Source organism: Pollicipes pollicipes, unplaced genomic scaffold (genome assembly GCF_011947565.3).
Source record: "Pollicipes pollicipes isolate AB1234 unplaced genomic scaffold, Ppol_2.1 Scaffold_5724;HRSCAF=6776_pilon_pilon_pilon, whole genome shotgun sequence".
NCBI classification, from domain to species: domain Eukaryota; kingdom Metazoa; phylum Arthropoda; class Thecostraca; order Pollicipedomorpha; family Pollicipedidae; genus Pollicipes; species Pollicipes pollicipes.
The window spans coordinates 2,713,437-2,738,659 of NW_023596746.1; the positions used below are offsets into that span (position 1 = coordinate 2,713,437).

Consider the following 25,223-nt stretch of genomic DNA (forward strand, 5'->3'; position numbering starts at 1 on the left):
CGACCTCTCAACAGATGTCACATTGCAACATTGGCGCAGTTGGTTTAAGCCTGCATTTCGCTCCTGGAACGGCATTGTATATAACTTAATGCATTAGTTGAGCAGAGATATGGCATCTCAGTTTTGTTGCCATTGTGAACTCTATTAATAGCAGCAATGGAGAGCAAAACACTTGAGTTCATCACTGCGGAAGTCGGTGCGGTGAAGATTGTTTTCCAGGCGCTTATCGCACTTTTGATGTTTTACTTGCATCAATAATCAGCAAAAGTGTAACCATCTGTCGGTACCTGCACTATTTATTACAAAGCAGCACACATGCTTCCAGCCGATAAAACACCAACGTCAAACATGCGCTGGAAGACTAGATGTGATGTGTAACACCGAGCACGCCGGATTAAGACGTTCAACAGAACAAACATGTACCTAACCGCGCACAAAATAAAGCAACAAACGGCCAGATCCACGTCCATGGCTAGCTCCCGGGCCTCGCCACGGGAGTTACACCATACAGGCTACGTCACTCAAAGATGACAACCATCAGGCGACTGGACGGCGGGTATGAAAGACACGTGGTGTTCCGACAGTCGCGTACGATTCAGTTGTAGGCAGGCTTGTACGGCAGGTAAGGTCGGGGCGCATATGGGGCCGGCTTCTCGTAAGCCGCTGACTTAGGTCCGTGGTTGTACTCGAAGTAGTGTTCGCCGTGGCCGCCCACGTAGTCGCCCCAGGTCATCTGCAGGAGCAGAGGCCATGGTATTAAGACTTGCTGCACATGTTGCCCAGTGATCTCGCTGCACAACACGAGGACAAAATCAGTACACAGATGGCGATAAAGCGATGAACCTCAACATCGACATCAAAAGCGGCAGCAGCAGGTGCTGCAGCAAGAGGACAAGCAACGCACGTCACGCCGCGGTGTTCGACATTGAGGCGCAATACAACATAGCCCGGTGATACAACCGACGATGGCGTTCAGTGCCTCTCACTGCCGCTCTGGCCGGACAGTGACGGAGGATATAGCAGATAACAAGCCCTCACTACATACAATACAACCGACGATGGCGTTCAGTGCCTCTCACTGCCGCTCTGGCCGGACAGTGACGGAGGATATAGCAGATAACAAGCCCTCACTAAGAAACGCAGAGGCCTAGAAAGGGGGTTACCTTGGCTTGGAAGGTGTGGTCCTTGTTCCTTTGGTGATGAGTACGGAAGTGCTGCGGGTTGCCTCTGTTGTACCCGTGCTCGTACTCTTTTGCACCCTTGACGTTGGCGTACTGGAAGTAGCCTCTGTTGTAGTCTTTTTGTGCCACGGCACAGGCAACCAGGACGCTTAGGAGCAACGCGTACTTCATAGCTGGGAAAACAAAAACAACGTGCGTACACACATAAGCATACATCACAACATAGCATGCAACATAAACAAAACAAACATGTGGCCGACTGTGGATTAAAGGCTCATAGTTTTGGTTGACTAGTGTCTCCGAAACTGGCTTGAAAGATCGGCCACAAACGGGGTCGGCCATATCAGCGCAGAGTAATGAAAGACCAACACCAATGCACTGGCGCTTGACCTTCTGTCTAGATGCCTGTGAAATATATATTCGTGCAGGGGGCTGCACTCATTTCGGGCGTTACGCAGAGTAATCTGCCACTGGTCATCTGGCAGAGGCCGAGAGTTTCACCGTCTGCAAAAGACCGTGTACCCGACCGATGACAAGGGCACGCCACCGCCTCCGGCTGTGTGAGAACACCAGCACCCCGGACCGGCACCTCCTCAGGGCTCGCGGGTGCTTCCGGTTTGCTTGCCCAGCATGACGAACTGGCCTGAGCTTCCGCGACGTTGAGCATCGCTCTCAAATCCCGAATTTATCATTCGACTGGCACATGGGTCACTGGTGCACGAATAAGCAATTTTTTGCAGCGATCTCCACCTCGGGTGCCAACAGCTGAATCCGAAACCTCAGGGTTCGGATTCGTACCGGAGTCCGCGGTCTGGAGCCGCAGCTCGTAGCTGATGTGCGGAAGAGGCCATATCCGGGCGCTCTAGTCTGGTCTGCCAAGCTCCGAGGACATCGTGAACTTGGACATCACCCGTTCGCACAGCAGCTCGTGCTTTGGCACAGCCTGGGTTTCTGGCTGGACTGTGTGATGTCCTGGGACTGGGCGTTGGGAAGGGCAGCTTAATTACACCAACAGTGTGTACAACTAAACCGAACGCAGGCACCAACGGCACGTACACATGCACCCAGACGCATCAACAGACACATCTGTATCCATGCCAACATCAGTGTGGCAGCAGATGTCAACCGGGCATGCGATAGGGCAGACATTCGCGGAGAGACACCTACTGCGGCAACGAATCGAGAGCCAAAGCCAGTCAGCTGCGTTGGTGAAGTGCTGTGCAGACACTGTGCTCGTCCAGCGGCCAACCGGCGACTTTATAGCGCGCCGCCCTTCTCGGCCGCGCTCGACGCTGTCCCGGTGGTGTGGGCCGGGCCCGGGCGCTTTCACCGGTCCGTTGCCAGGCTCGCCGGTCCCCACACGCAGGGCGACGGAGCGTCCCTGTCGCCCCCGGACCAGGCGGACTGAGACCCGGCCGGCGGTCAGAGCAGCTGGCTCGGCCGGCGCGCCGCTGGAGCTAGTTGGTCGGAGGTCAGTGGGAGCGTTGTAATTGCTGAGCCCGTCGGCGATGTCGGCAGATGATTTTGAAGGGAAGGCGGGGTGCAATGTTGGTCAATACCAATCACGATCAGCAAAGCTCAGCGCCGGATTTGAATGATAATTACTTGAACATTTAAGTGTGAAGTGGCAACCTGAATGTAAGGGATTAACTTGAATAAACTAGATGAAAATGGAATAGTCTAAAATGGAATTAGTTCAACCCTGTGGATTAAACACTCTCAGCCCTTGAAATCTGTAGGTTTAATCCTGGATTAAGAAATAATGTTTTGCTGCATTTCGGTTAGGCTAGTCAAAAGGCTCACAATATTTACTCCCCCGAGACCTATCCATGCTGTATTTTGCTGTAAATCATATGAAAGCCCTTTGACCATGTTTACTCACACACGATGTAACTACAGATGTTGTAACACATTGATGTTTGTAACACCATGTAACACATCGGCTGAATAGATTGCGCAGCACAAGGGTTTTCGCCGTTGCTTAAGGAACAAGACAAATTCGGATTAACATTCAGTATTGCAGACTTTTTGGAATCCGCCTGCACTTAAGATACTGCTTTGGCCGATTTGACCGCAGAGTCCAGCGACCGGTAGCAGCCGCGACTGGGCAAAAAATGTTCACCCCGTGCACAAAGAAAGCCCCAAACAACGCCCATGATAATGAGGAGAAGGCGTTATTTGCACAAAGTAGTCGCTTGGCTGTTTATACTAACCACAAAGGCACCGACGCCATCACGTAAGCGTTAGGTCAGCGTATGTTAGGCCAAGCTAGGCTATGTGAAACCTGTGGGAAAAGGTCGACGATCTCGCGTTGGTTCAACGTTCAACAGGTTCAGACTCCAAATTTTGGTTATGGGCACAAACATCAGTTGTTGTTGATAAAGTGGAGAAGTCGACATTGAAAAATTGTTGCATACTGAGCCAATTGGATGCATCTTCGCAGACGCATAACAGGCTAAAGCCTAAAGTCCTTCAACAGTAGAAATGTACCGAAAACCTATCACTGATGTGCGTTGTGAGTGTTCCTTGCTGCTTGGTGAGATGTCGCAAATCATTTTACAGACGGGACAGATCGGGCTCCAATGTACCGTGGTGTGGACGTGGCACTCGCCTCCAGTTATCCGGTGGACCATGTTAGCGCACGGACAAACGCCCTCGGCAGCGATAAACAGAAACTTCTGGTACGCACTATCTGCCCGATATGTGTTGAACCAGCACGGATGATTCACTGTCAAAGTTCGCAGGATGGCCTCGTTTCTGCTCATGTGGCAATAATCCAGGCCTGTATAAGTGATGCCTCGGAGCCTGTCGATGTACTTGCTGGGCAGAATTATGACGTCACGAGCCTGTGGGCTGCCGGCGTTGCACCACGCGACGCCAAACTGTTCGTCCGCCGTATTGGCAATTCAGTCAAGATTGACTGCTAGCGTCTGGTTTGCCGCTAGCGTGAGACAGTGCAGGGACACGGCTCAAATTAGATCACTCGTGAGCCTCCGTTCAACGTCTCTGCATCCTATGTCGGCTCCCAAATTAAACTGTGAGGAAAACCTGTGGCTGTCTCGGCACAATGCACGCGTTCAAAATCAAACGCGTATTGGATTTCATCCGAAAAAGACGACAGTCGCAGAGGTCTGAACACGATTTTTTCTGCTTTGGCCCGAAGAACAGCATTTGGTATTTAACGCGCTATTATGCCTCAATTCTAAGAAGGAGGCTTGATTCGTTCGCGGCGAATTCGATTGCGACTTTGGCCCATGGCCACTAAAGCTGACTGCAGCTCTGTTTTCACCTCCGGGCAGCGATGTAAGTCGACCTTATCACAGACCACAGAGGTCGTCCCAAATTTTATCCTCTGGGGCTCATTCCAGTGGGATCGGTAACATTGACAGCAGCCCCTTATGCAGCCCGTTATATCATACAATGGTGCACGCAATGCAGAGGCGTACAGGACATGGCGTTTTTTATTTTTATTGGAGAGAAAATGGGGATGTCTCTCATGCTTTGCGTACATTGGTGCACTGAAGACCCTATTTGGGCGCACCGAAAGCCTGCGGAATGTATTTCATGACGTACAAAAAAGGTTCCATGTTCTCAATAGCGTTGCATATCTGAACCTGCTTGAGGTTTTTAGCTGTCCACATTTACTCACACGCATATTAATTCATGCGAAATTTGATTACGAGACGTGTGTGCTCCACTCAAAAAAAACCTGCTAAGTGTGCAACCTATATATATATATATATATATATATATATATATATATATATATATATATATATATATATATCTCTCTCTCTCTCTCTCTCTCTCTCTCTCTCTCTCCTCTCTCTCTCTCTCTCTCTCTCTCTCTCTCTCTCTCTCTCTCTCTCTCTCTCTCTCTCTCTCTCTCTCTCTCTCTCTCTCTCTCTCTCTCTCTCCATTTCATATGGACGAAAAGACCGCATGACTTCATGACTTCGACTCACGCTGTCACGTAAGGCCGTCAGGCGCAGGAGCTCACATCTGTCATGGTTTGTGTTCGTGCGACGTGGAACAATTACGTCGTACAGAAGCCTCAATTTTGCATTCAGCCTTCCATAACTGTTATTAGGAGCTTGCTCGCACAGGGCCAATGGAAGTGTTCCCAACTTACGGACCGATAACCATTTTTTCTCATTTTATCCAGTCAACACCTTAAATGACAATATCAAATTTTCAGGAAGATGTGTGATCAGTCAACTCTTGCAATTTTGAGGCAAATTGTTCCAATAGCGTGCTTTCTATAGGTCCAAACCATTCAGACCCGCTCCGGCATGGCAAGATACTTTCCATACAGCGTTCATCAATTTGTTTCAAGAAGAGCAAATTGTGTTATAGCAGGGTAAACGTGTAATGCATAACCATACTTCGTTTCGAGAAAAAAAAACGGTGACAAATTTCGTGATTTTTTCCAATGACTCCATGGCGGTCTTCCAAATGCGGTCAAAAATCAGCCCATCGTTTTGAGAATACCTCATCCAGTCAGCCGAGTTCATTCATTCATCGTATGGTTTTTATTGCATCATTTATTTGTAGAGATATCCTACTTTTTCTCTCGTCTCATAAACCGACAACACCTTGCGAATTTCTGAAAAGAGTGCGTTCTGATAAAGGTGACCCTCAAAGGGGTTCAACTGTACGTGGATGGGAAAATGCGGTTCTCAGTTCTCCAGTGATGGGCCAGTGATAGGCATAGCAGTCAGTATGGTTCAGTTTGGGTAACGCTCAATAAAACATTAACGGATCCTGATCTGCCTTCGTACATAGTTTGTGTATTTGGGGTGCAGTTTCATATTCATTTGGGAGGCTCCAGACCCCCCTCCCCCCCCCTTCAACTTGAGCCCTAGCCCTCACCCCGAACTTTGAAAAGAAAGTGGGCCGAAACGGGGGAGAAACGCGTTTGGTGGATATTTGGGGAGTGGGTTGGAGGGGGACGGGGGTAGGTTGTGTGCTTTTCACTTTTCGGCTCCCAGCGCAATTTTTGAAACTACGCCCATTTTCCTACAATTTGCGTCCACTGGTTTGAAACATCGACGAGTCAACCCGTTCTACACTGCATTATCGTACAGAAGAATGCACACCCAAACCCCCGTTTTGGCAGTAGTCAGCAAAGGTGGTCCAGGGCTTTACCAGGCGGGCGCGTATGTGCAGACTCATCCAACCGTCTTACACAGCCGCGGCCATATTACGTCAGCTGTGACGTCACCGGCAGCATCTGCGCCGGTATTGCGTCAACGGCGGGCGGCGCGCAGCGGCAGCGTGGCGGTCGGAAACCGATTCTGGAGCGGGCGGCGGTCTCGGCGCAGCCAGCGCAGCCACTTTGTCTCGCCAGCCGTCGCAGCCGCCACACTAATGGAGCGCGGGCGACGTGGAACAAACAACGTCCGGCTGCTGACGACATACCTACTGTGATCACACAGACAAGAAACCGGTGCTAATGCTTCAGTCGAATCTCACAACTGGAGATCGCACGGAAGACATCCATGCCTTGTCCACCGAGGTCAAAGCGAAAGGCTTTATGTGAAAGCGTGGATTTCGAAACGTTGCACGTGAAAAATTGAAGTGTTTAGATCAAATTACAAACTGGCACCACGTTGACTGTTGCCATGTCTGCCTACTGAGTAAGAAACTCTAAAGATCCTTCGTCCATGCGATCTCGATTCGTATCTCGGGGTCTCTTCTCGGGATCACAAACCGGGGTTTAACATGAGCAGCAGAGGCGAATCTTTAAAAAAAATCAGGATGTCAATCCCATTTTAGGGTTTATTTTGGCGCAATACTGTAGGTCCAATCTTGAGGACGCAGCTGCACCCCCCCCCCCCCCCCCCCCCCCCCTCCCCCAAGCAGCATTAATGCTACACCCATCATCCGCGGCCCGCCTGAATTAACTCTTACCGAGATACTTCTAAATGACAAGCTACTGCGAGCCTTTGTCTTCATATTTTTGAAGCATAAATGCCACAAGAGCGGGATATAGCCATTAAACTATTAAGCGTGCGCGGATTGAATACTACATACGCCGCCTGCTATTGATATCTGTATCTGCTCTTATTTATTTCATTATTTTTGACCAGACTTATTTTGACCAGTCTACCTCAACTTTTTAATTGTCTCACGTCGTCGAATGCATTTCAACACACATAAAAACTGTATAGGTGTGTAAGTGTCCCCGGTGCACCATTTTAACACGCCCCTCCTTCACTCAAGCGCAAACTCACGGTAATAGTTCTACAGAAAATTATATACGATGACCATCTGCGATGGCTGATGGTATGAAAATGGCAATGAACATGACGTTTAACGATACACCGTTGAATGCTCTGAAAGCCAGGGCCCGTATTTGTGTCCTTGACCTGAATGATAAGCAGATCCGGTTGCTCCATGTGGCACGAAGCATGCCGAAAACTAATTGGCGCGGGACAAAAATTTCTTTGATGTGATTATAAGCCCTTAAAACAGTTTGCACCTGAGGACTTTTGTAAGTCAGGGGCCTAACTTGTAGCCAAGTTTGAAATGCGCGAAAATAGAACAGGCCGAAGCTAAACCCATGGTTCATCGTCCGGGTTTTCAAAAAAAGCGTAACCTGCTACTCTAGCCATGTGCTGTTGCATAATCATGCGCCCATTCGGTATTTCACGTTTGTGGTACGACATGATTGGGTTCCATGGGACCACATCTGCGAACGTGAAGGGCAGATTGGGATATGATGACGAAACAAAAACACCTCCAAAAACACCCTTTGCGATCGCTGTGGAAACGCTTGACTAAATGCGACTACTGACGATTGCAGGAAGTTCAGATGAACTGTTCTGTTCAGATGAACAGCACTGCGGACGCGAGTTTGCTGACTGCACTCCGCCTGACCGACGGAGACGCCTTCGGCTGTCACCTAGTTGCGAATGGACTGGAAGAGGATCAAGTGAAGAGAACCAAGTAAAGACCAAACGAAGCGCAGTGAAAGCCACTCAGTGCCGGGCAAGCGCCTCCTTTCCTGTCCTACGTGGAAAGATATTAGGCAACTCCTTGCATCACCAAATTATGGAGAGGGGATGGCTTCGCTAATGGAGAGCAGTTACCGGTGGGCTGATAGGCTAAATGACCACTTTGTCTCCGTCAGCTCTCTTAGTGCGTGAGCTGAGCTGCGTTACGCTCCGAAAGGACATTTCCAGCTGCAACTGAGAGTGAATATGACATTTTGTGGTCCGGAGTGACATGTCATTTCGATTGGACAGGATTTAAAGCACTCATTTAGATTATGCCAAGTCAGTACAAAAATATGTCTTAAGATGGATTTAGGCTTGACGTAAGGCTTTTTTCCAAGCTTCAAGTTGTTGTTTGCATAAATATGCAAAATTTCTAGCTCTTTTTGACCTTACAAGAGGCTACCAAAATGACGGTACTTAAAAGCTGGATGGCAACACATGCAGCAATGACTTGCTGAGCCAGTAAGTCAGTGTTTTGCATATTAGCACGTGTCGTCAACGCACCATCTGCGTTTCCATTATGCATCTGTGCATTGCGTATTAAACTTGTCATTCCAACCATCTAAGGCCTTTCAACATACCTGAACCCAACATATTATGTCGCATGCACTCGTCATGTGCAAAGGACACGTGATGCCCCCGACGGCTCATACTGCACACATATGATATGAATGATGCATGAATTACCAGTCGAATGCGTTAAATTATTGCCCGCAAGTAACGCCACTGTTGCCTGATAAGATGGCCGACGCAAACACTGTTGCTAGGAGCAAAGCTGAGAACAGCCACGCTCTTCGAGGTCATCTCAGAGGACTGCGGTGGCGCTAGCAAGGTTAGCATACATTATCGTTAACAAATCTACCGCTGTTTCTCGCTGATTTATCCTCATTCATCTTGCTGTCTGGATATGAGCTTGATAGGCAGTTTTGAAGCTGTTCTTCCGCTGGGGCCTTCAGCATAACGTGCTGTTAAGGCCAAAGTGCTCTGATTAGCAACGGGCAACGGGCTGATAAGCGAGGCAACTAAATAATGACGAGACCTGAAACGCATGTGAGGGGAGCAGCGATACAATCTTGTCTGCTCCATACGTGATGGCACGGGCAACTGTGAGATGACAATGTCATGAGGGTGACTTTTTATACTGTCATTGGCTTGTTCACTTTCAGGAGCATTTTACCAATATTTGATATACTGAGAAAGGCGTGGTAACAGAAATGCACGAGGCATGGTGAGATATTTACCAGGCCTGAGCTGTGTGCACATTAATCGGGATCCAGCAGCTGGCGTTGATGGCGCAACCGTATCTATATAAACCGTGGCAAAAATGTCATTTTAGTACGAACTTCGACTGGGTGCATAGAGCACAGCCCATAGCTCAAACAAACTCGACCACACGATATTATAGTCATCTGAGCGTATGCTTTTTAGTGTTATGTAACCAGTTGTTGTGTATTCTGAAAAGGTTGTCCACACGTAAAGTGGAGGAAATAGCTGAACCTAAGGCGAGTTATCTATTTTCATGTAATTTTAGCTCTGAATTACGTAACAATTGTTATTTTTGTACGTAAGCCTTATTTATTTGCTAAGTCAGAACAAAGGACTTGCGCAAGGAAACGAGAAACTGTAGCGAAAAAAGTTTAACAAGGTTGAGATTGTTGTTGTTTTTATCTCATATATACATATATATATATATATATAGTGTTATACTATATATAGTTATACCATATAGTCTTATACGATATATATCTGAGCCCTGCTCTCGTCCGCCGTCGGCGGCCACTGCCCAGGCCCGGCTGTCTCCCGCATGACTGACCGCGAACTGATCGTGTGGCTGCTCTGATGCATATTTCTGGATCAGCATTGCTACTTATTGGTGTGTAAAACATGTTGGATACGTGCAACAGCATCCTTTTTCCGAATTATCTTCCCTTAAACCGAAACCACCACAGAAAAAAGTCTTCGGGAAGCTGCCTGCCTTAGGTATGAACTGGTCTAACGAACATGTAATTGCACGTAATTTAACGAAGACGACTTTATCTGCTTTTGTGTGTAGGCAGGGGCGTAGCGAGGGCCTTGCTAAGGGGAGCACAGGGACGTCAAATATCCATCGTATGGTAACTCCAAAAATCCCCGGATATGGTTTACTTGTCAACCTGGGATACGGTTTCCTTGGTTTCATTACCATTTTTGCCTTGAAACCAGAACAGAAACCAGAAGCTACCGTGAGATCAATTCTGTTTGCATTGTAAAGTCAATACGCTGCAGAAATCAGGTGTTGAACTACCGATGGAATAAATCACAGGTGCCCTTAATTGGCTGCAGGGTTTAATGAGTTTAGTGGCCTGTTTATCAACCGATAAAGTTCAGAAGCTTTGTCAGACTGTTTAATTTGGGTTCTAAAGACATTAAGGACATCGCAAAGGTTGACTGTAGATCGATATGCTTGATCGGAATTTGATGATGAGAATTCGGTTTTGGATCGAGTGGTCAATAATGTGTTAACATGGCCAGGCCATGTTTGTCTGGAAATGTTCAACACTCGGTCAGAATCGATTAGTGGTACAATTTATGAAACCTGATTTTTTAAGATGTGCGCCCACCTTGAAAAACCTTGATGCCAGGCGTTGCAGTCTCCGTAGGCCACGCGGCGTCGGCCTAGTAGCCACTGCTGAGCCGTGGTCCATGGGAGGTCAAAAATGATGGCGCTTCTGAAAGACGTACCTTTGAATGCTTCAGGACATCAAATTTTACATTTAGAAAACAGTCTGAACGCATATTTCACGTGTGCAATTTTTAGACCAATGAAGAGAGCGGATTAGCCCTTAAAGCACCGCGAAGTGGTGCTGGAAATCTGGTGGGGGAACTGGAAGAGTAAGGTAAAATCTCTATTTTTTGTGTTTCTATAACTATTAATCTGTCCAGAAGACAGATTAACACGGCTCCCGCCGTCTGGTGGCGCTTGCAGTGGCTGACGCCATTCGGATTTGTGGAACCTGCGACCCAGGGCACCGCTGTCCTTGCTGTCGAGTTTGCGGGCGGCCACGTCCAAATTTTTTAATGTCATTTTTTCACAAATCCATTCTGAAAAAATGAACGTTCTCAGGCAAACATGGGGTAACCTTGTTCGTTTTGAAATTCAGTCCGACCCATCCTTTCCAACAATAATGAAAACCCCACTCTACTCAGCAATAATGGGACCCCTTATTTCCTTGCGGGCGAGGGGCCCATCGAGTACAACACCAGGGGCACCTTACCGGTTCCGGTCAAGGGCCGAAGGGCCATTCCGTCCAATCGTGAAGTGTCTTCTGGCTGTCATTTTGGCGACAAGAGGCGGGATCTGTTGGTTGATCCGGAGGTCATTAGAAGGATATATCATATCATATTGTTCCCCTCTCTGACACAGAAGGTCTTCTGGCCCGCGCAGTTAGCCCTGGATCAGCATAGGAGTCCTCATTGACACAGCAAGATTCCTGATCCCCACAGGTGTTCAAATAATTGTCACATAGACTACAGTCCCATGTTTTCTGTGTTCTTCAGAGATATTGAGGACTCCCTAAACGTAGGTTGTAAATGAAGTCGGTTCCTAAACTTGTATTAACATGGCTAAATCATGTTCGTCCTAAAATGTTCGAGATTCGTTCAGAATTGATTGCCGATAAAAATTATACAATATGGTTCAGAACATGCGCGCTTGCCAGTCACAGCAACAACAGCCTCGACGCCCGACGTTGCGGTCTCCGTAGGTCGCGCGGCGTCGTCCCATGATTGTGACACTAAGCGATAGCCAATAAGCAAACAAAAAAGATGACGCATCTTGAGGAAGATGGCTGGTGAACTAGGCAACTCGGCATGTATGTTAAATGTGGTGCAAAAGAAAGCTAAACACAACCTTAATCTGAAAAAGTTGACACCGCTGCCCCCAAGTTGAAAGTGGAGGGGGGCATTGTCCCCCCTCCCCCCCCTGTTTCTACATCCACGCTTGAGCCCCTCAAGGCGCTTCTGAGCCCTCCATGCATATGAGCAAAAAAGGGAATACTGGGCCAATGAGATGCAGCAAGTGTCTGAACATCAAAGCTATTTTGGAACCCATATTTGCCGCGTTGATAGGTTGATTCTGACATTAGGGGCGCAAATCAGACGTCGAAATCCCAAGGAAGTCGAGATTTGGGGCAAAGTTAGGTCAGATTTATCGACTAAGCCTCAAGCACCCGCCCCCAACCGGTTTTAGCAAGTGACGCGTTGCACTTTCCAGATTGGCAGATTGTAGATTGAAAATTGCATACACACAATTGCCGCACTGTTTTATCCCGTTAAGTTCCCAAAATGACATCCATTGCATCATTTGAATCACATTATATCTAGTTTGGCATCAATGTTCCCTTTCTTCCCGGATCGGTGACGACCAGGCTTTCCATCCACGCAGGTTTTACGACGCTGTAACTGCGCCCGGTTTGCAACATCAATGACGTTGCCAAGTTGTGTGAGCTCTACAGTGACAGCAGTTTGACAACAGCGGATGACTTTGCCTTGGATGCGCCAGTTAAAGGAGCATACTTGATGAATTTCACCACTAGTGAAACGTTGATTGCATAAATGGTGACAATATAGGATTTTTTGTAAATTGCCCTGGTCTTAAAACAAAACTTTTATTTTAATGTAAGATATATTTTTAAGTTCAAATATATTTTGGAAATTAGATCTAGTGATGGAAATCCCCTTTCATTCGGGCTCACCTTCCCAACCGATCGTTCTCCGTTGTGTCACGCGGGGCAGGGACGTTCCGGAATTGGGTGGTGGAAGCGGGGTTCCGTAAGACCCGGACTAGAAGTCATATTGGTGGTTGCTTTTGAGCCCGACACTTATGCAAGATACAACTAGCTTTTCCTGATACCCATCATCAGACTTTGGTAGGTCAGGTTGCTGATTGCAGTTGACCATCTTCGTGTTAATGCCTAGACGAAAGCTGCGCGTGGGTGTGGGACTGGCTGGCCTGCTTGCATTGAACGCCAAACAAAAGAATGTGCGCAATTGCCTGATTATGTATGCTATGATTTGCTTGATAAGCGAGAGCATCACTGCCACCGCTGTGTTAATGTGTTGTCACATGTGGTGGCTGATCTAGTGGTAAATGACTTGGGGCTGGTCATTGCCACAAACCATTGGTCCTTTTTGGAACCTGATTCAATGCTTGTTACCTAGGCAGATTATAGATGCTAGAAACAAATTGGCATTTTTGTTGAGCTATGATCAAACACATGTTTCACCTGAATGAACTGCATCTTCTACAACATGACCAGATCTTGGTTCTTGCTGTATCTCAGGTTTGATTTCAAACTTGTTCTTAAGCTCTTCCTGCTTCTAGAGCCAGGCTTATGTTTTTAGATAAGGACATATCTGGGTTACTAGTGTGTTTTACAGCAAATGCAGGTGCAATGTGTTTGAAGTAGGAATGCAACCTGGTTGGAACTTAAGCAGTGTGCATGTACAGATAAGCCAAATGTATCTGGTTCAGATGACCATAGTCATTTTTGCAGACCACTGTCAAAGAAGGGACTAATTTTGTGAGTAATAATTGTTTCCACCTAGTTTTATTTAAATTTTCCTGTGGCCAATCTAAGATATCAATCAACATGTTTTACTAAAGTTTACGGTTATTTTAGATGGCTCGCTTTTTGTGGCTGGCATATATAACAAATATGAAATATTTGCTGTATGCTCAGGGTTACAGAGATGCATTTTTGTTTCAGGTGTAGTGGAAGCTAGCCTGTATCCTCATTGCAGAGCATTTTTGTTAAGCCTCCAAGGGTGGCACTGAAGGGAAGGAAACAACAGTTAACACAAAGAGCAGCAAATAGAACCTACAGCATTATTAATGACATGGTTCCAAGATTCATGCATGATTCCTGTAAAAATACACACTGCATTTATTCTTGTTACTTTGTGAATGTTTTTAAACAGTTTTGTGACTGGATCTGTGAGGTAATGCCTTCCGCAACATCGTGAACATGCCAGCACTCAAGGCAAGGATAAAAGTCGGCAAATTTCATCCATTTTGCCAACACTTTACTCAATGACTTTGTGAAACCCTGCCATTAATTTCTGGTCTCATGCAGTCTTATCAGACACAAAAATCAGTTTTGCTTTTGCAAAAGAATGTTTTGTGGTAGATGTGCATTAATCTTCATTCTCACATTATAAGCACATAGATTTGGCTTGGCTTTGTGTTTTCTAAATCAGAAGGCACTGGATTCAGTTTAGGCTTGGTATGTATGAAGCTTAAAGCCATTGGTTTTGGAATTTACTTCAAAACCCAAAGTCTGGACCTGCCCCATGCCTAAAAGACAAACCTAAATTAGATGGAATGACATGGGTACAAGGGGAATGGTAGGGGAATGGGAAATGTTAATGTCAAGTTAGTTAGGTAGAAAAGGAAAAAAAGGAAGGAGAGGAAGTTATCACACTAGTACTTGGTCATTTTAGCTGAGAGATAACTGGATAGTAAGATGAAAGGATCTATGCATCATGTTGTAGAAAAGCTCAATAAGTTGCCATTTTTGTATTGATTCTGATTTTGCCAGCTGGACCTTCCAGCTACTTAGCCAGCCAAAGGTGGCAGAACTGATCTGTCTAGCCTGCCTTTTGGAGGTTGGGAACAGAGCTGCTGTGGGTGACTTTGTTTTGTTGATTTGGTGTGTCAAGTCCACTCCACTTCTTACCACATACAAACTATTTTTCTGTTAAGTCTTCAAGTCTATTGGTGCAATGCCTAAAGTGTTGAGATTGTTTGAATGAAGTAGGTGTTTGAGAATAGAGCATCCTTTTGTGTTTTATAGAAAAGGCTTCAGGTATTTCTGATAGCCATCTTTCCAAGATTTGCTAATTTCACATGGTAAGAAGATGTGACCAATGTAACCTGGAAATTAATCAAGATCTTCACAAATCTGCCTTGGTCATAGGATTTTGGGATAAAGTGCAGTTTGGTTGGTTTCATTTGGCTTAAAGTTGATTCAGCTAGTGAAGTGATGTAGTGGTTATGGTCAAATGCCATGTTTCTTTGAGCCATTGGGCAAACCAGAATTGAGGCTCAGCAGGATGTAGTTGTGCATAAACAAAAAGACCCGCCCCACAATATGTCATGTAATATGTCATGTAAAGTTTGATGACACCTCTCCAACTGAACAGGAAGCCATGCCCCCATAACTGGGAGAGATGAAAGTGCAAAACAAGAATATGGTTGAGTGTGGAACTGTAGTGTGCAAATGCAAAAATACCCATTAACAACATGACAATACTATAGCCATCAGCCATCAGGGCTAGTCAGCTAGCTGCAACCAAGCTCATTGTTGATATGAAATGGTATGTATCTTCACCTCTGTTTAAAAAAAAACTGCTGATCAGTTTAGAGGTGCTTCCCTTGAGAAATATGTGCACACATCAAACATGTAATTGCTTGTACACCTGCATGGAAGTTGTCCATTGGTGTACCATGTCAGGCGCAGCCGCGAAGGACTCGGCTGCGTGCGCGCGCCGCACCGTCGGGGCCAGTCCGCGGTGCAGCCGTAACGGTGTCGGCGCTCCTCTGTCGGCAGCCGGATGCCGCCCGCGCCCATCGCGTCCTGCTCGGCCGAGCCGCGACCGCGCACCGACAGCGACACGCAGACGGAGCCGGCGCCGGCCGGCCGCAAGGCCAACGGCGCGCCGCCCTCGCCGCCGGCCATGGCCGACCGGGAAACGGCTGAGCCCGAGGGCGAGGCGCCGGCGCCGGCCTGCGGCGGCCACGCGCTCGCCGCCGGCTGCCTGCTGTCGCGCGTGCCGCTGCTGGGCGCGCTGGTGCACCACCGCTGTACAGACAAGGCGACGCAGACGCACCGCGATCCGGTGCAGGCCGAGGCCGAGAAGCTGGCGCTCGACACCGTCTACTATGCCATCGGCAAGCACCGGCAGCCGACGACCGACCGCGTCTGCCAGACGCTGCGCCGCTGCGTCGATGAGATCTTGGTGAAGCACCGTCTCCTGTTCAGCGGCATGGTAGGCCGGCTGCAGATCCGCGAGGAGACCGGCTACCAGACGTTCGTGGGCGTGGCCGACGAGCTGTTCGAACGCGGCCACGTCACCTGGGCTCGCATCGTCACATTCTACGCGTTTGGCGCGCGCCTGGCGCTCTATTGCCAGGAGAAGCAGATGGAGGACTTTGTGGCCGAGATCGCGCGCTTCATGAGCCTGTACGCTTCTGAGCACCTGACTGGCTTCGTGCGACAGGAGGGCGGCTGGGTAAGTAGTGTCAGCAGAGGAGTCACTGGAAGACTCCAGTAGTCCAGTATTAGCTGGTTTGCTTGAATTTGCTGATTTCTGACCTGGTGCTTTTGTAATTGTAGACTACCTTATAACATTATTTGTATTTGCTAGCATGCAGACGCTGATTTCTACCATATTCGGGTGGGGTTGTGTTGTTTTGTCGTGGTATCTATGCGCTACAGTCAGTCGTGCGCGCGTTTGGACTCATGTTTTTATTTATTACGATAACTTTGTTGTGTATGAGAGATATGTGTTCCACGGAAAGGCAGTACGTGTTGCCTAAGTTCTGAGAGCCTGGAAGTACGATGTCACTGTGGCGTACCATAACGTTGCGTCGAATTATAGCATGATGAGACATCGCATGGCCGTAGGCAGGTGAACACTCTTCAGAGTAGTTCTCCACCTCACGACACAAGTATGCAATTGGGACTGGATGTCATCGGATTTGATAGCGGACATCGAGAATATGTTACGGCTTCGCAAAACAAATTATATGTTGTCTTGGAGGCCAATAACCATATCATGTTCGGTTGTAATCGGTTTAGTATCTCATCTATTGGAAATTGAAGTGCCTAGTTTGGAAGCACGATTTTCAGTTCATGTGTGGTCGTTTTATTGATGCCTCATTCCTAAGAGCAGCACTATTAGGCGAGCTAAGCTTATTGCCCTCCAAAACTAAAACGATGGACACAATGTTCGTTATCGCGTATAACTATAGACTCTGAACAATGAAAACCTGTCGTGAACACATAGCCTGGACTCTGATAGAGTTACGTGCAGCAAGCTTTTTTCTTTGCTCCTGGCTTTCTTTGCTATGTACGCGCAATACACAACGCTACCTATCAGCCAGAGCTCAGAGCAGTACAATGGTTGCATCGAAACAGCATTGTGGTAGTTAAAAACGAGACCCCAGCTGGCTGCGGGCAGCCACCCTGTTAACATCGGTTACTGAACTTTGCACTCGTCAGGTCCTGTTCCGGTGCTGTCCGCCGTGCATGACGCTGTGCGGGAAGTACGGACCGTAACGAACACGGGCCGTTGAATCATTCAGCCCACGGGCCAAGCGCACTTGTATTTCAACTGTTTGGCTGGCATGTGCGCAGATGCAAGCGATGTTCACGTGCTCGCTTTTGCAGACTACTCTCAGTGCGGTGAGTCAGCAGGCGCAATAATTTGCAGGTGCCGCGCCAGCGATGGGGCCATGAAACTTTTTGAACCGTGTTTAGACATTCCTCGTCGCACGTACTCGCCTGTGTTCATCGTGCTGTGGTCGCAGCGTACCCTGTCCCAGCGGTTCTGGTCGGTGGTGTGACTCTCCTGTCTCTGCTGTCAGGTGGTGCTGTGTGAACATTTCCGCTACCCGGAGGACATGGAAAGCAAAGTGTGGAGCGCGCTCGTCAAGCTGGGCGTCGGGCTGGGCATCGCCGCTACGGCGTCGCTCATTTCGTCACGCTGAAGCACCAGCAGCGCACATCCCCACACACAACAATGCTGGAGGACCAAGCGGGCGGCCGGCGTGCCCGGCGCCCGAGGCGGGCCGCACTGGCACGGTGGTTTTATCTGTGCGACTTCATTGTACAAAGCGCGGGCGAGAAGGTGGCTCGTGGCGCGCGTGGGCGACATGCTCGGCGGCAGAGGGTGGTCCGAGGTCACGCTGTGACCTCGGGCCTGTCGGCCGCGGTGGCGGCCGGGGCGCGGCTCGGCGGCGCGGCCGGCTGTAGCGCGTAGTGCGGTAGTCTAGTCAGGAGGCCGGCGAGGCGGGCTCCCCTCCGCCCGCCGCGGCTGTCTTCCATGGAGCCCGGCTGCCGCTAGCACTACGCCCCGCCACCGTCGCGCTGGCAATCTCGTAACGCGACCTCGTCAGTGTCCAGCCTTTTCGCATTCTGCCATAGCGTTGCTGTGTGTACCGCGCCCAAGCGCCCCTTGCGTCAGTGGTGCCGCGCATAGCACAGACTGTGCGCCCCTCCGCTGGAAATAGACCCAGAGCCTATTCAAGCCGGCGCTGTGTGCCACTCAGGCGTGGACCAGATGGCCGTCTCGACTTGTGCAGGGTGCGTGCGCGCCCATTATTTATTGAGCCTGGTGGTCGCGCCTGGCTGCATTCGCTTCGCTCACAGTAGTCGAACTGACACACGGCGATCCGATTGGTTCAGTTTATTTTTGTATTAATTGCCCTTAATAGTCGAAATACACTCAATCAATGGTGTTGTCTATGTTGTTTGGAGGCGAGTGAACGCGACAGGCGAAGGGCCGGTCGGGTTATGTATATGAAAACCGTCAGCAGATCGGCTGCCACCACACATGTAGTGCGGGGAGGTCGGCCGTCATCTCATGCAAAATGTCGGGGGATCGGCGACCGCCACATGTGAAGTTCGGGAGACCAGCCAGCGACACATAAATTGGGGAGATGTGCTGCCGCTACATGTAAATTGTTGGCGGATGGACTGCAACCGCGCGTAACTCACGAACTACTGGGAGTTCCGCCGCTATGAAACGGGCCCGAGGGCTTACCGGCTGTCGTAGCTCATGGGCTGCCCGCAACCTGAAGTACCAACTGTGTTGTTCCGAGGCTGATTATCTTGATATTGCGACTGCAGGATGAGGTCACGATTGATTACTGGGAACCAGTCATGTCTTTTGTGATGGTGAAGTACGCGTGAACAGGTGTCACTGACATGTTATTTCTCGTTCTCACTTGCATTCCTCGACTCGTGCGACGGCCTTCATGGAGACTGGCTGGTTTTTCCATCCCAACGGCATGTTTCTGGCAGGGACGTCACCCATGGTGCAGGGGCCATGGCCACCCTGGGCGGCGTACTTCCCGTTTTCCGCAGTGTCAGCGACAACCCCACTGTTTAACTCTGGCGTTCCGAATAAGTGATTTTGCCCCGACGAGCAACAGCTCAACCTCTTGCTCGTGAGCATTGGCTAACCCTCCCTGGCGCCAAACTCTGACGACGCTTCTGTCTTCCGACAGCACGCCAGCAGTACCGGTTTGCATTCCTGGGCTCAGCAGGTATTCACGGCCACCTTTGCCACAGGCATCCGATCACCCCAGCTTGCCTTCATCTGCACACGGACGCCCTACCCTCATACCGGGGTGGCGCCACGCGGGGAGCACGCCACCACCGCGCCGTCCAGCCCAAACACGGCCCCATGGCGGCGTGGCGCCGGTCGGCGTGGAATGTGCCACCACAGCCAGGAATGTAGCGTGACGTCATTTCACGCGAATGGCTTGGCATGTCGGGCCATGCTTGCTCATGGCGGCGGCAGCACGAGCTCTGCAGCGAGGTGGAGGCCCACGTAGGGTTAGTTGCATGGCCGGCCAGCGATCCCTGCAACAGCGCGGCACGAGGGACGATGCAGCGACCCGGTACAGCTTCTGATGCGAAACGCTCATCACCTGAGACCTATGCTATTCGATCGGGAGAAAACAATCTTGGGCCGCAAAGGTCGAATTTCAAAACCGACTACAGCGGCACCCTGATCTACTCTGTCAAAGCGCTGTTTTTAGATATGGTCCATACAACAGCTTAACCAAAACTGGGTGCAGATGGAGGCTATCAATGCTTGCGCTTGGCGTCGTTAGTGGTGTACAGCCAGGACGAATCCAGGGGAGAGCAAAATGGGCAAATCCCCTTCTTAAAAAAGATCTGTGGGGATGGTTTTTGCCCTTCCAAGGTCGTTGGCGAATGTCCCAATTTCATTTGTTAATTGTGTACATTACTGCAGTTTTTGCCAGTATCTTTTCAAATCGCTTGTTATATTTTCCTCAGCATTTGTCAGTGATGCGTAACGCACATTCGTCCTGGTCTCGTCGCATCCTGTTCATATCAATGAGTCGTACACATGAGACTTCGGCAGCTGTTGGTTATCCACCAGCCAAAACCCCTTGATGCTACATTGCCAAAACAATTATTCGTTTAAACCAAAACCGCGTCAATGCATACCATGTTTCCCTTCCAACATCGCCGTGTGAACGAAATATGTACCTATGATCTTCAAAGTTGCAACAGTGATATCAACAGCAGCCAACCTGTTCGCTGCAGCATTACTGTAGCTGCACTGGAGCAGGCGCACTGTCTTAACTACCGCACCGCCCAGTGACATGGAAACTGGCACTGAGCGGCAGCGGACCTGCGATTCCGTGGAACATTCGTTCGCGATGATTAAGAGGCATCACTTGCCATAAAGCGTACACTTCGGAGAGAAAAGTCTGATGAAAAGCCCAGAAAGAGGGTTGAATGGATGGCCCCAAAACACATAGCTGTCTTGCAATTGGTATTTTCGGTAACCGACAGCTACCAATGTATTTTATGCGCGACTCTATGACCACCAGCATGTAAGCAGCCCCCGATATACGTCGTACTAGAATTTAAGCGAAATCAAAAGGTCCACACTGGTGGGTGACTGACACCGGTGGCATTGAGAGAAAACGGATACTGCATGATTACGGTCCGAAATGGTGGCTTTTACAACGCATCCTGAAAAATGTGTCTTTATGTTCAGGCAGTCTTATATGTACTTGAATTTGCGATAGCCGATAACTGCCAATACAACTGCTTTTTTGCATGCAACTCTACCGTAATGCCAGCATGTGAACAGGTCCTAGGTGTGCATCATACAGTTTCAAGGATGTCAAGCAGTCGGCACTATATTGGTTAATCGAATATGCATATATCCGAATACCATGCCAACTATACGATGTCGGGAACCCATCCATAAGATGATGACTTAACATGCGAGCATTTGGGCAGGTGCGGTGCGCTTTTGCACATTATCTCTCTTTTCAAGAACATGACCTTAATCAGCAACCCGTGAAAATTTCGAAGCCACCTGCTTTCCTGGAGGAGGCAAGCACAAACGTCGCCTTTATTTCGCTTGACCACGCGCCAAATTTAGACCTCGTCTTCCATATTAAAATATGTCCTCAGTTACCGCCGTCTTCATGGGGAATAAGGACTAGCCTGTGCCTTGACTGTCTGCCGGCTTCACCTACCACCATGACCTAGACGGCGGAGGCGCTAGGCGGCCGAGGCTCCGCGCCGTCGCAACAATGTAATTGAAATCCAGGCACTCCAAAGCTTGTTCCAGGCAGCGAACTCTGCCCCGGTTGCCACGCTGGTCGCCAGTTCTGCCGCGCTGTTTGTTGTCGGCGTTTACCGACCAAGACCCCAGAGTCGTATCGACTGGCTCTCTGGCAGACTCGGAGCTGCGAAAACATGTTTTTCTCGCGCGCTGCCGTATCGGCCGGCTACCACTTCGGGTAGATGAACCCACATCTCTAGAAACTCACTGCCTGGGTCGTCTTGATCTATGAGCAGCCCCGTGGCACCCTTGTCTCATCCAAGAGCAAACGCAGCCTAGCGCAATCTTGAGCATGTCGTAACAGCACCGAACGTGTCCTGGACATTTCGTGACAGCACCGAACGTGTCCTGGACATTTCGTGACAGCGCCGAGCGCAATGTTTCGCGCCGAGCCGATCCAACGTGTCATCATGTGAGCCGTGAAAACTATGACGGCTGTAATTCCTACACACCAGTAATCCATTAACACTTAAACTCCAGCGGCGTTGTGGAAACGTGGCCGGGCGAGGGGTGTAAACCTTTATTGTATTGCAGAATGAGTCTCCAGCCTCTAGTTCTTAGAAGAAAATTGATTACATTCTGGGGAAATCCGTTTTCATGCGCATTTTGAGGCAGGTCTGACCATTTTCACTGTTAATACTTCCCCTCCCCCCCCCCCCCCCACCGCACCCACCAAGCCCTGCCTCCCCAAGGTATTTTGTGAAACGGTGACCCTGGCCCCGATCACGTTTACGCGCTTGGTGCACGCCGCGGGGTGATCACGCCAGCTGATGACAGATGACTCACTCTCCACAGGACATGTGCGCTCTCGTTGGCGTCCCGCTCAAGCTGAGCCTTTCTGGTTTCAGGCGACAGGCACGTGAAGTGACGACATTTGGACGGGGGGCCTAGCACTAGTCGCCCCCCCCCCCCCCCTCCTTCTCTGTTCGCCTCACTGTTTGGTCATACTGGATTATTCGGGGGCCCTGCACATTGGCTCTTGGTGTTTTAATTTAGGACCCTGCGATCCTGCCGGGGCCATCTGATAATCTCATCAGGTACACTACATCTTTCGGGGGCCCTCTGCACTGGGTTTTGGGTACTTCCTACTTGAATGTAGAGCCTTACGTTCTTGTCGTGGCCCCTTCCGATAAGCTGCTCCGGCACATTCAGTTGTTGGGCGATCTCTATGTCGGGTCTTGGGTGCTTTCTATTTGAATGGAGGGCCCTGCGCTCTTGACGGGGGCCCCATCTGTGAACATGATCTGGCGCGCTCAATTATTCGGGGGCCCTCTACATCGTGTCGTAGGTATTTCATATTTAGACGGAAGACACTACGCTTTTGTCGGCGGCCCCATCTGTTAACCTGCTCGGGCACACTCGATTGTTCGGACGCCCTCCACGCTGTATCTTGAGGACTTCCTATTTGAATGGATCCCTTGAATTTAAGGCCCTCAACTCCTGTCGGAGCCGTCTGATAACCTGCTCGGGTACAATCCACCTTTCGGGGGCCCTCTGCACAGGGTTTTGGGTACTTCCCATTTAAATAAAGGGCCTTAAGCTCTTATTTACATCAGGTCTTGAGTGCTTCATATTTGAATGGAGGGTCCTATGATCTTGTTAGGAGCCCTATCTGTTAACCTGCTTGGACACACTCGATCATTCGGGGCCCCTCTACATTGCGTCTTGGGGACTTCCTTTTTGCATGGAGGCCCTACGCTATTGACGAGGGCCCTATTTAATAGCCTGCTCGGGAAGTGGCCCCACGCTCCTGTCAGGGGCCTCCATCTGTTACCTGCTCGGGCATCCTCGATTATTCCGAGGCTCTCCACGCTGTGTTTTGGTTACTTCTTATTTGAGTAGATGGCCCTACGTTCTTGGCGAGCCCCATCTATTAAGCTGGTCGGGCTGGTAGCGGGCACACACGGGGAGGGGAAGGCACGGAGTTATGCCCTCCTGAGCCAAGCCGAGGAGACCTACAGGCTCTTAAGGGATCCACAATGGGCCAAATGGATGCAGTTTTCTATCTAACAAAACATTACGCATAACACAATCGGACGTCTTTGGGCCTAAGGACGACCAAGAACGGTGCTGGGAAAAGTAAGGAGTTCCTAAGCAGACAAAGCTAATTCTTTGCTGATTGAGGAGGTGCTGCTTAAAGTTGTCCAGAGACATAACGCTGTTGCCCAGACCATATATGTCTACTTGCCGGGTCAATTTGATTGCTAAAGACCTTTCCACGCTGCCCTTGATCTCTTAGCATTTTCTCTCAGGGTCCATTGCTGCTGTTGAGACGCTGCCTGCTTCCATGCCTGAGCACTCTTGATCGATCAGGTTTTCCCCCACGAATTTTTCTCGTTCTCCCGAAAGGCTCCGTACGTTCTTGGCCATTTTGCGTTTTTTATGTCATCTGATACATCTACTCATGCTGATTTCAATGATTTAAACAATCAGTTGAAATTTTCACAAACTTTTACCTCATTCTTTTAGCTAAAGGTGCGTGAAATTCCAACTATTGGTTTAAATATCTGAATGCAATATGAGAAGACGCATCAGATGACGCAAAAAACCGCAAAATGACTAGAAATGATCATATGGGGTTTTATCTTTGGATGGCAGAGGGGCCCTCCGATTTGATTTAGGGCTCTTTCTCTTTGACCTCATATTCGGAGGACTATTTACTCCTGTCAAGGCTCTTGCTGTTAACCTGCCCGGGCGATCACAGCGGTATTTCTTCATGATATTGTGTAATTCCCCTTTGCGCAGAGTCCTGTGTTCTGGCCGGTGCCTTATATGTCAGCCTACCGGGGCACCACCGGTCGCTTAGGGGCACGCCACGTTGGTCCTGAGTTCTTTTTACTGACTCTAAGGACCGTATACTTGTCGACAAGACCCTGTTTGCTCGTCTCCTGCGGTACCCATGATCACTCAGGTTTCGTCTCTATTGGCATTGGCGCCTTAGCATTCGAGCGGCAGTCGAATGTGCGCCAATGGATTTTTACGCGCAACTGTCGAACGTAATTTTACGTGCTGCCGACGTCGTATGTGTCATCTCCCTTGATTTACTATTATTATTTATGTATATCAATATTATTATTATTATAGCTATTAAAAGTGTCTTATCATACTTGTGCATCACGCTCTTAACACATTTTGAGTATTAGGATATTGTACACTCTTTTGCAACAAGCAAAAAATTCTGCATTAGTCATCAGCTATCAGCTGATTTCATCGTTCAGCCGGCTAGGCATAAATAAGCTACAAATGAAGTTCGGTCTTGGTTTTGATGGTATTTAGCAGCCAGCTTGAGCTTTTTTGCCTGTTTTTCGAAAACAGTAAGTCCGAAGGGGCGCAAGACAGCACAGAGCAAAAGAAGGTCTTATATATATATATATATATATATATATATATTCTCTTTTTATGGGGATCGCCGTACCCCCTCGCCCATATATATATATATATATATATATATATATATATATATATATATATATATATAACATTGCAGTTCAGGCAGTACTGCGCCAAGCTGACATTTTTTTCACCAGATATATGGAGCTGTCTTTGGTGCTTGCTAGTAGAGTCGAACGATGCGTTTTATGTATTTCGAGCGACATTTGTACGACATTTTGCAAGTCGAAGTCACAACTAGGGCAATTACATCCCGAGAACAAGGCGT

At 48.9% G+C, this 25,223-nt stretch overlaps 2 protein-coding genes across 2 annotated transcripts; one reads left to right on the forward strand and one right to left on the reverse strand.

Annotated features, from left to right (window-relative positions):
- Positions 1-293: 293 nt before the first annotated feature.
- On the reverse strand, positions 294-2,418 carry LOC119104000 (uncharacterized). The gene is made up of 3 exons (XM_037227714.1): positions 2,349-2,418; positions 1,164-1,354; positions 294-733 (listed from the first exon to the last, which is right to left on the reverse strand). The coding sequence occupies exons 2-3, from the start codon at positions 1,350-1,352 to the stop codon at positions 596-598; spliced, it is 327 nt and encodes a 108-aa protein (XP_037083609.1). The 5' UTR covers positions 1,353-1,354; positions 2,349-2,418; the 3' UTR covers positions 294-595.
- A 10,517-nt stretch (positions 2,419-12,935) lies between these two features.
- On the forward strand, positions 12,936-18,688 carry LOC119103528 (apoptosis regulator Bcl-2). Its single transcript, XM_037227108.1, has 3 exons — positions 12,936-13,089; positions 15,772-16,453; positions 17,811-18,688. The coding sequence occupies exons 2-3, from the start codon at positions 15,776-15,778 to the stop codon at positions 17,931-17,933; spliced, it is 801 nt and encodes a 266-aa protein (XP_037083003.1). The 5' UTR covers positions 12,936-13,089; positions 15,772-15,775; the 3' UTR covers positions 17,934-18,688.
- The last annotated feature ends 6,535 nt before the right edge of the window (positions 18,689-25,223 follow it).

Bases quoted from the DNA above. Each gene is read 5' to 3' on its own strand.
- LOC119104000 (XM_037227714.1), bottom strand. From the start codon at position 1,352: ATGAAGTACGCGTTGCTCCTAAGCGTCCTGGTTGCCTGTGCCGTGGCA. The intron at 734-1,163 runs GTAACCCCCTTT...CTGCTCCTGCAG, and splicing joins ACCACACCTTCCAAGCCAAG to ATGACCTGGGGCGACTACGT.
- LOC119103528 (XM_037227108.1), top strand. From the start codon at position 15,776: ATGCCGCCCGCGCCCATCGCGTCCTGCTCGGCCGAGCCGCGACCGCGC. The intron at 16,454-17,810 runs GTAAGTAGTGTC...CTCTGCTGTCAG, and splicing joins TGCGACAGGAGGGCGGCTGG to GTGGTGCTGTGTGAACATTT.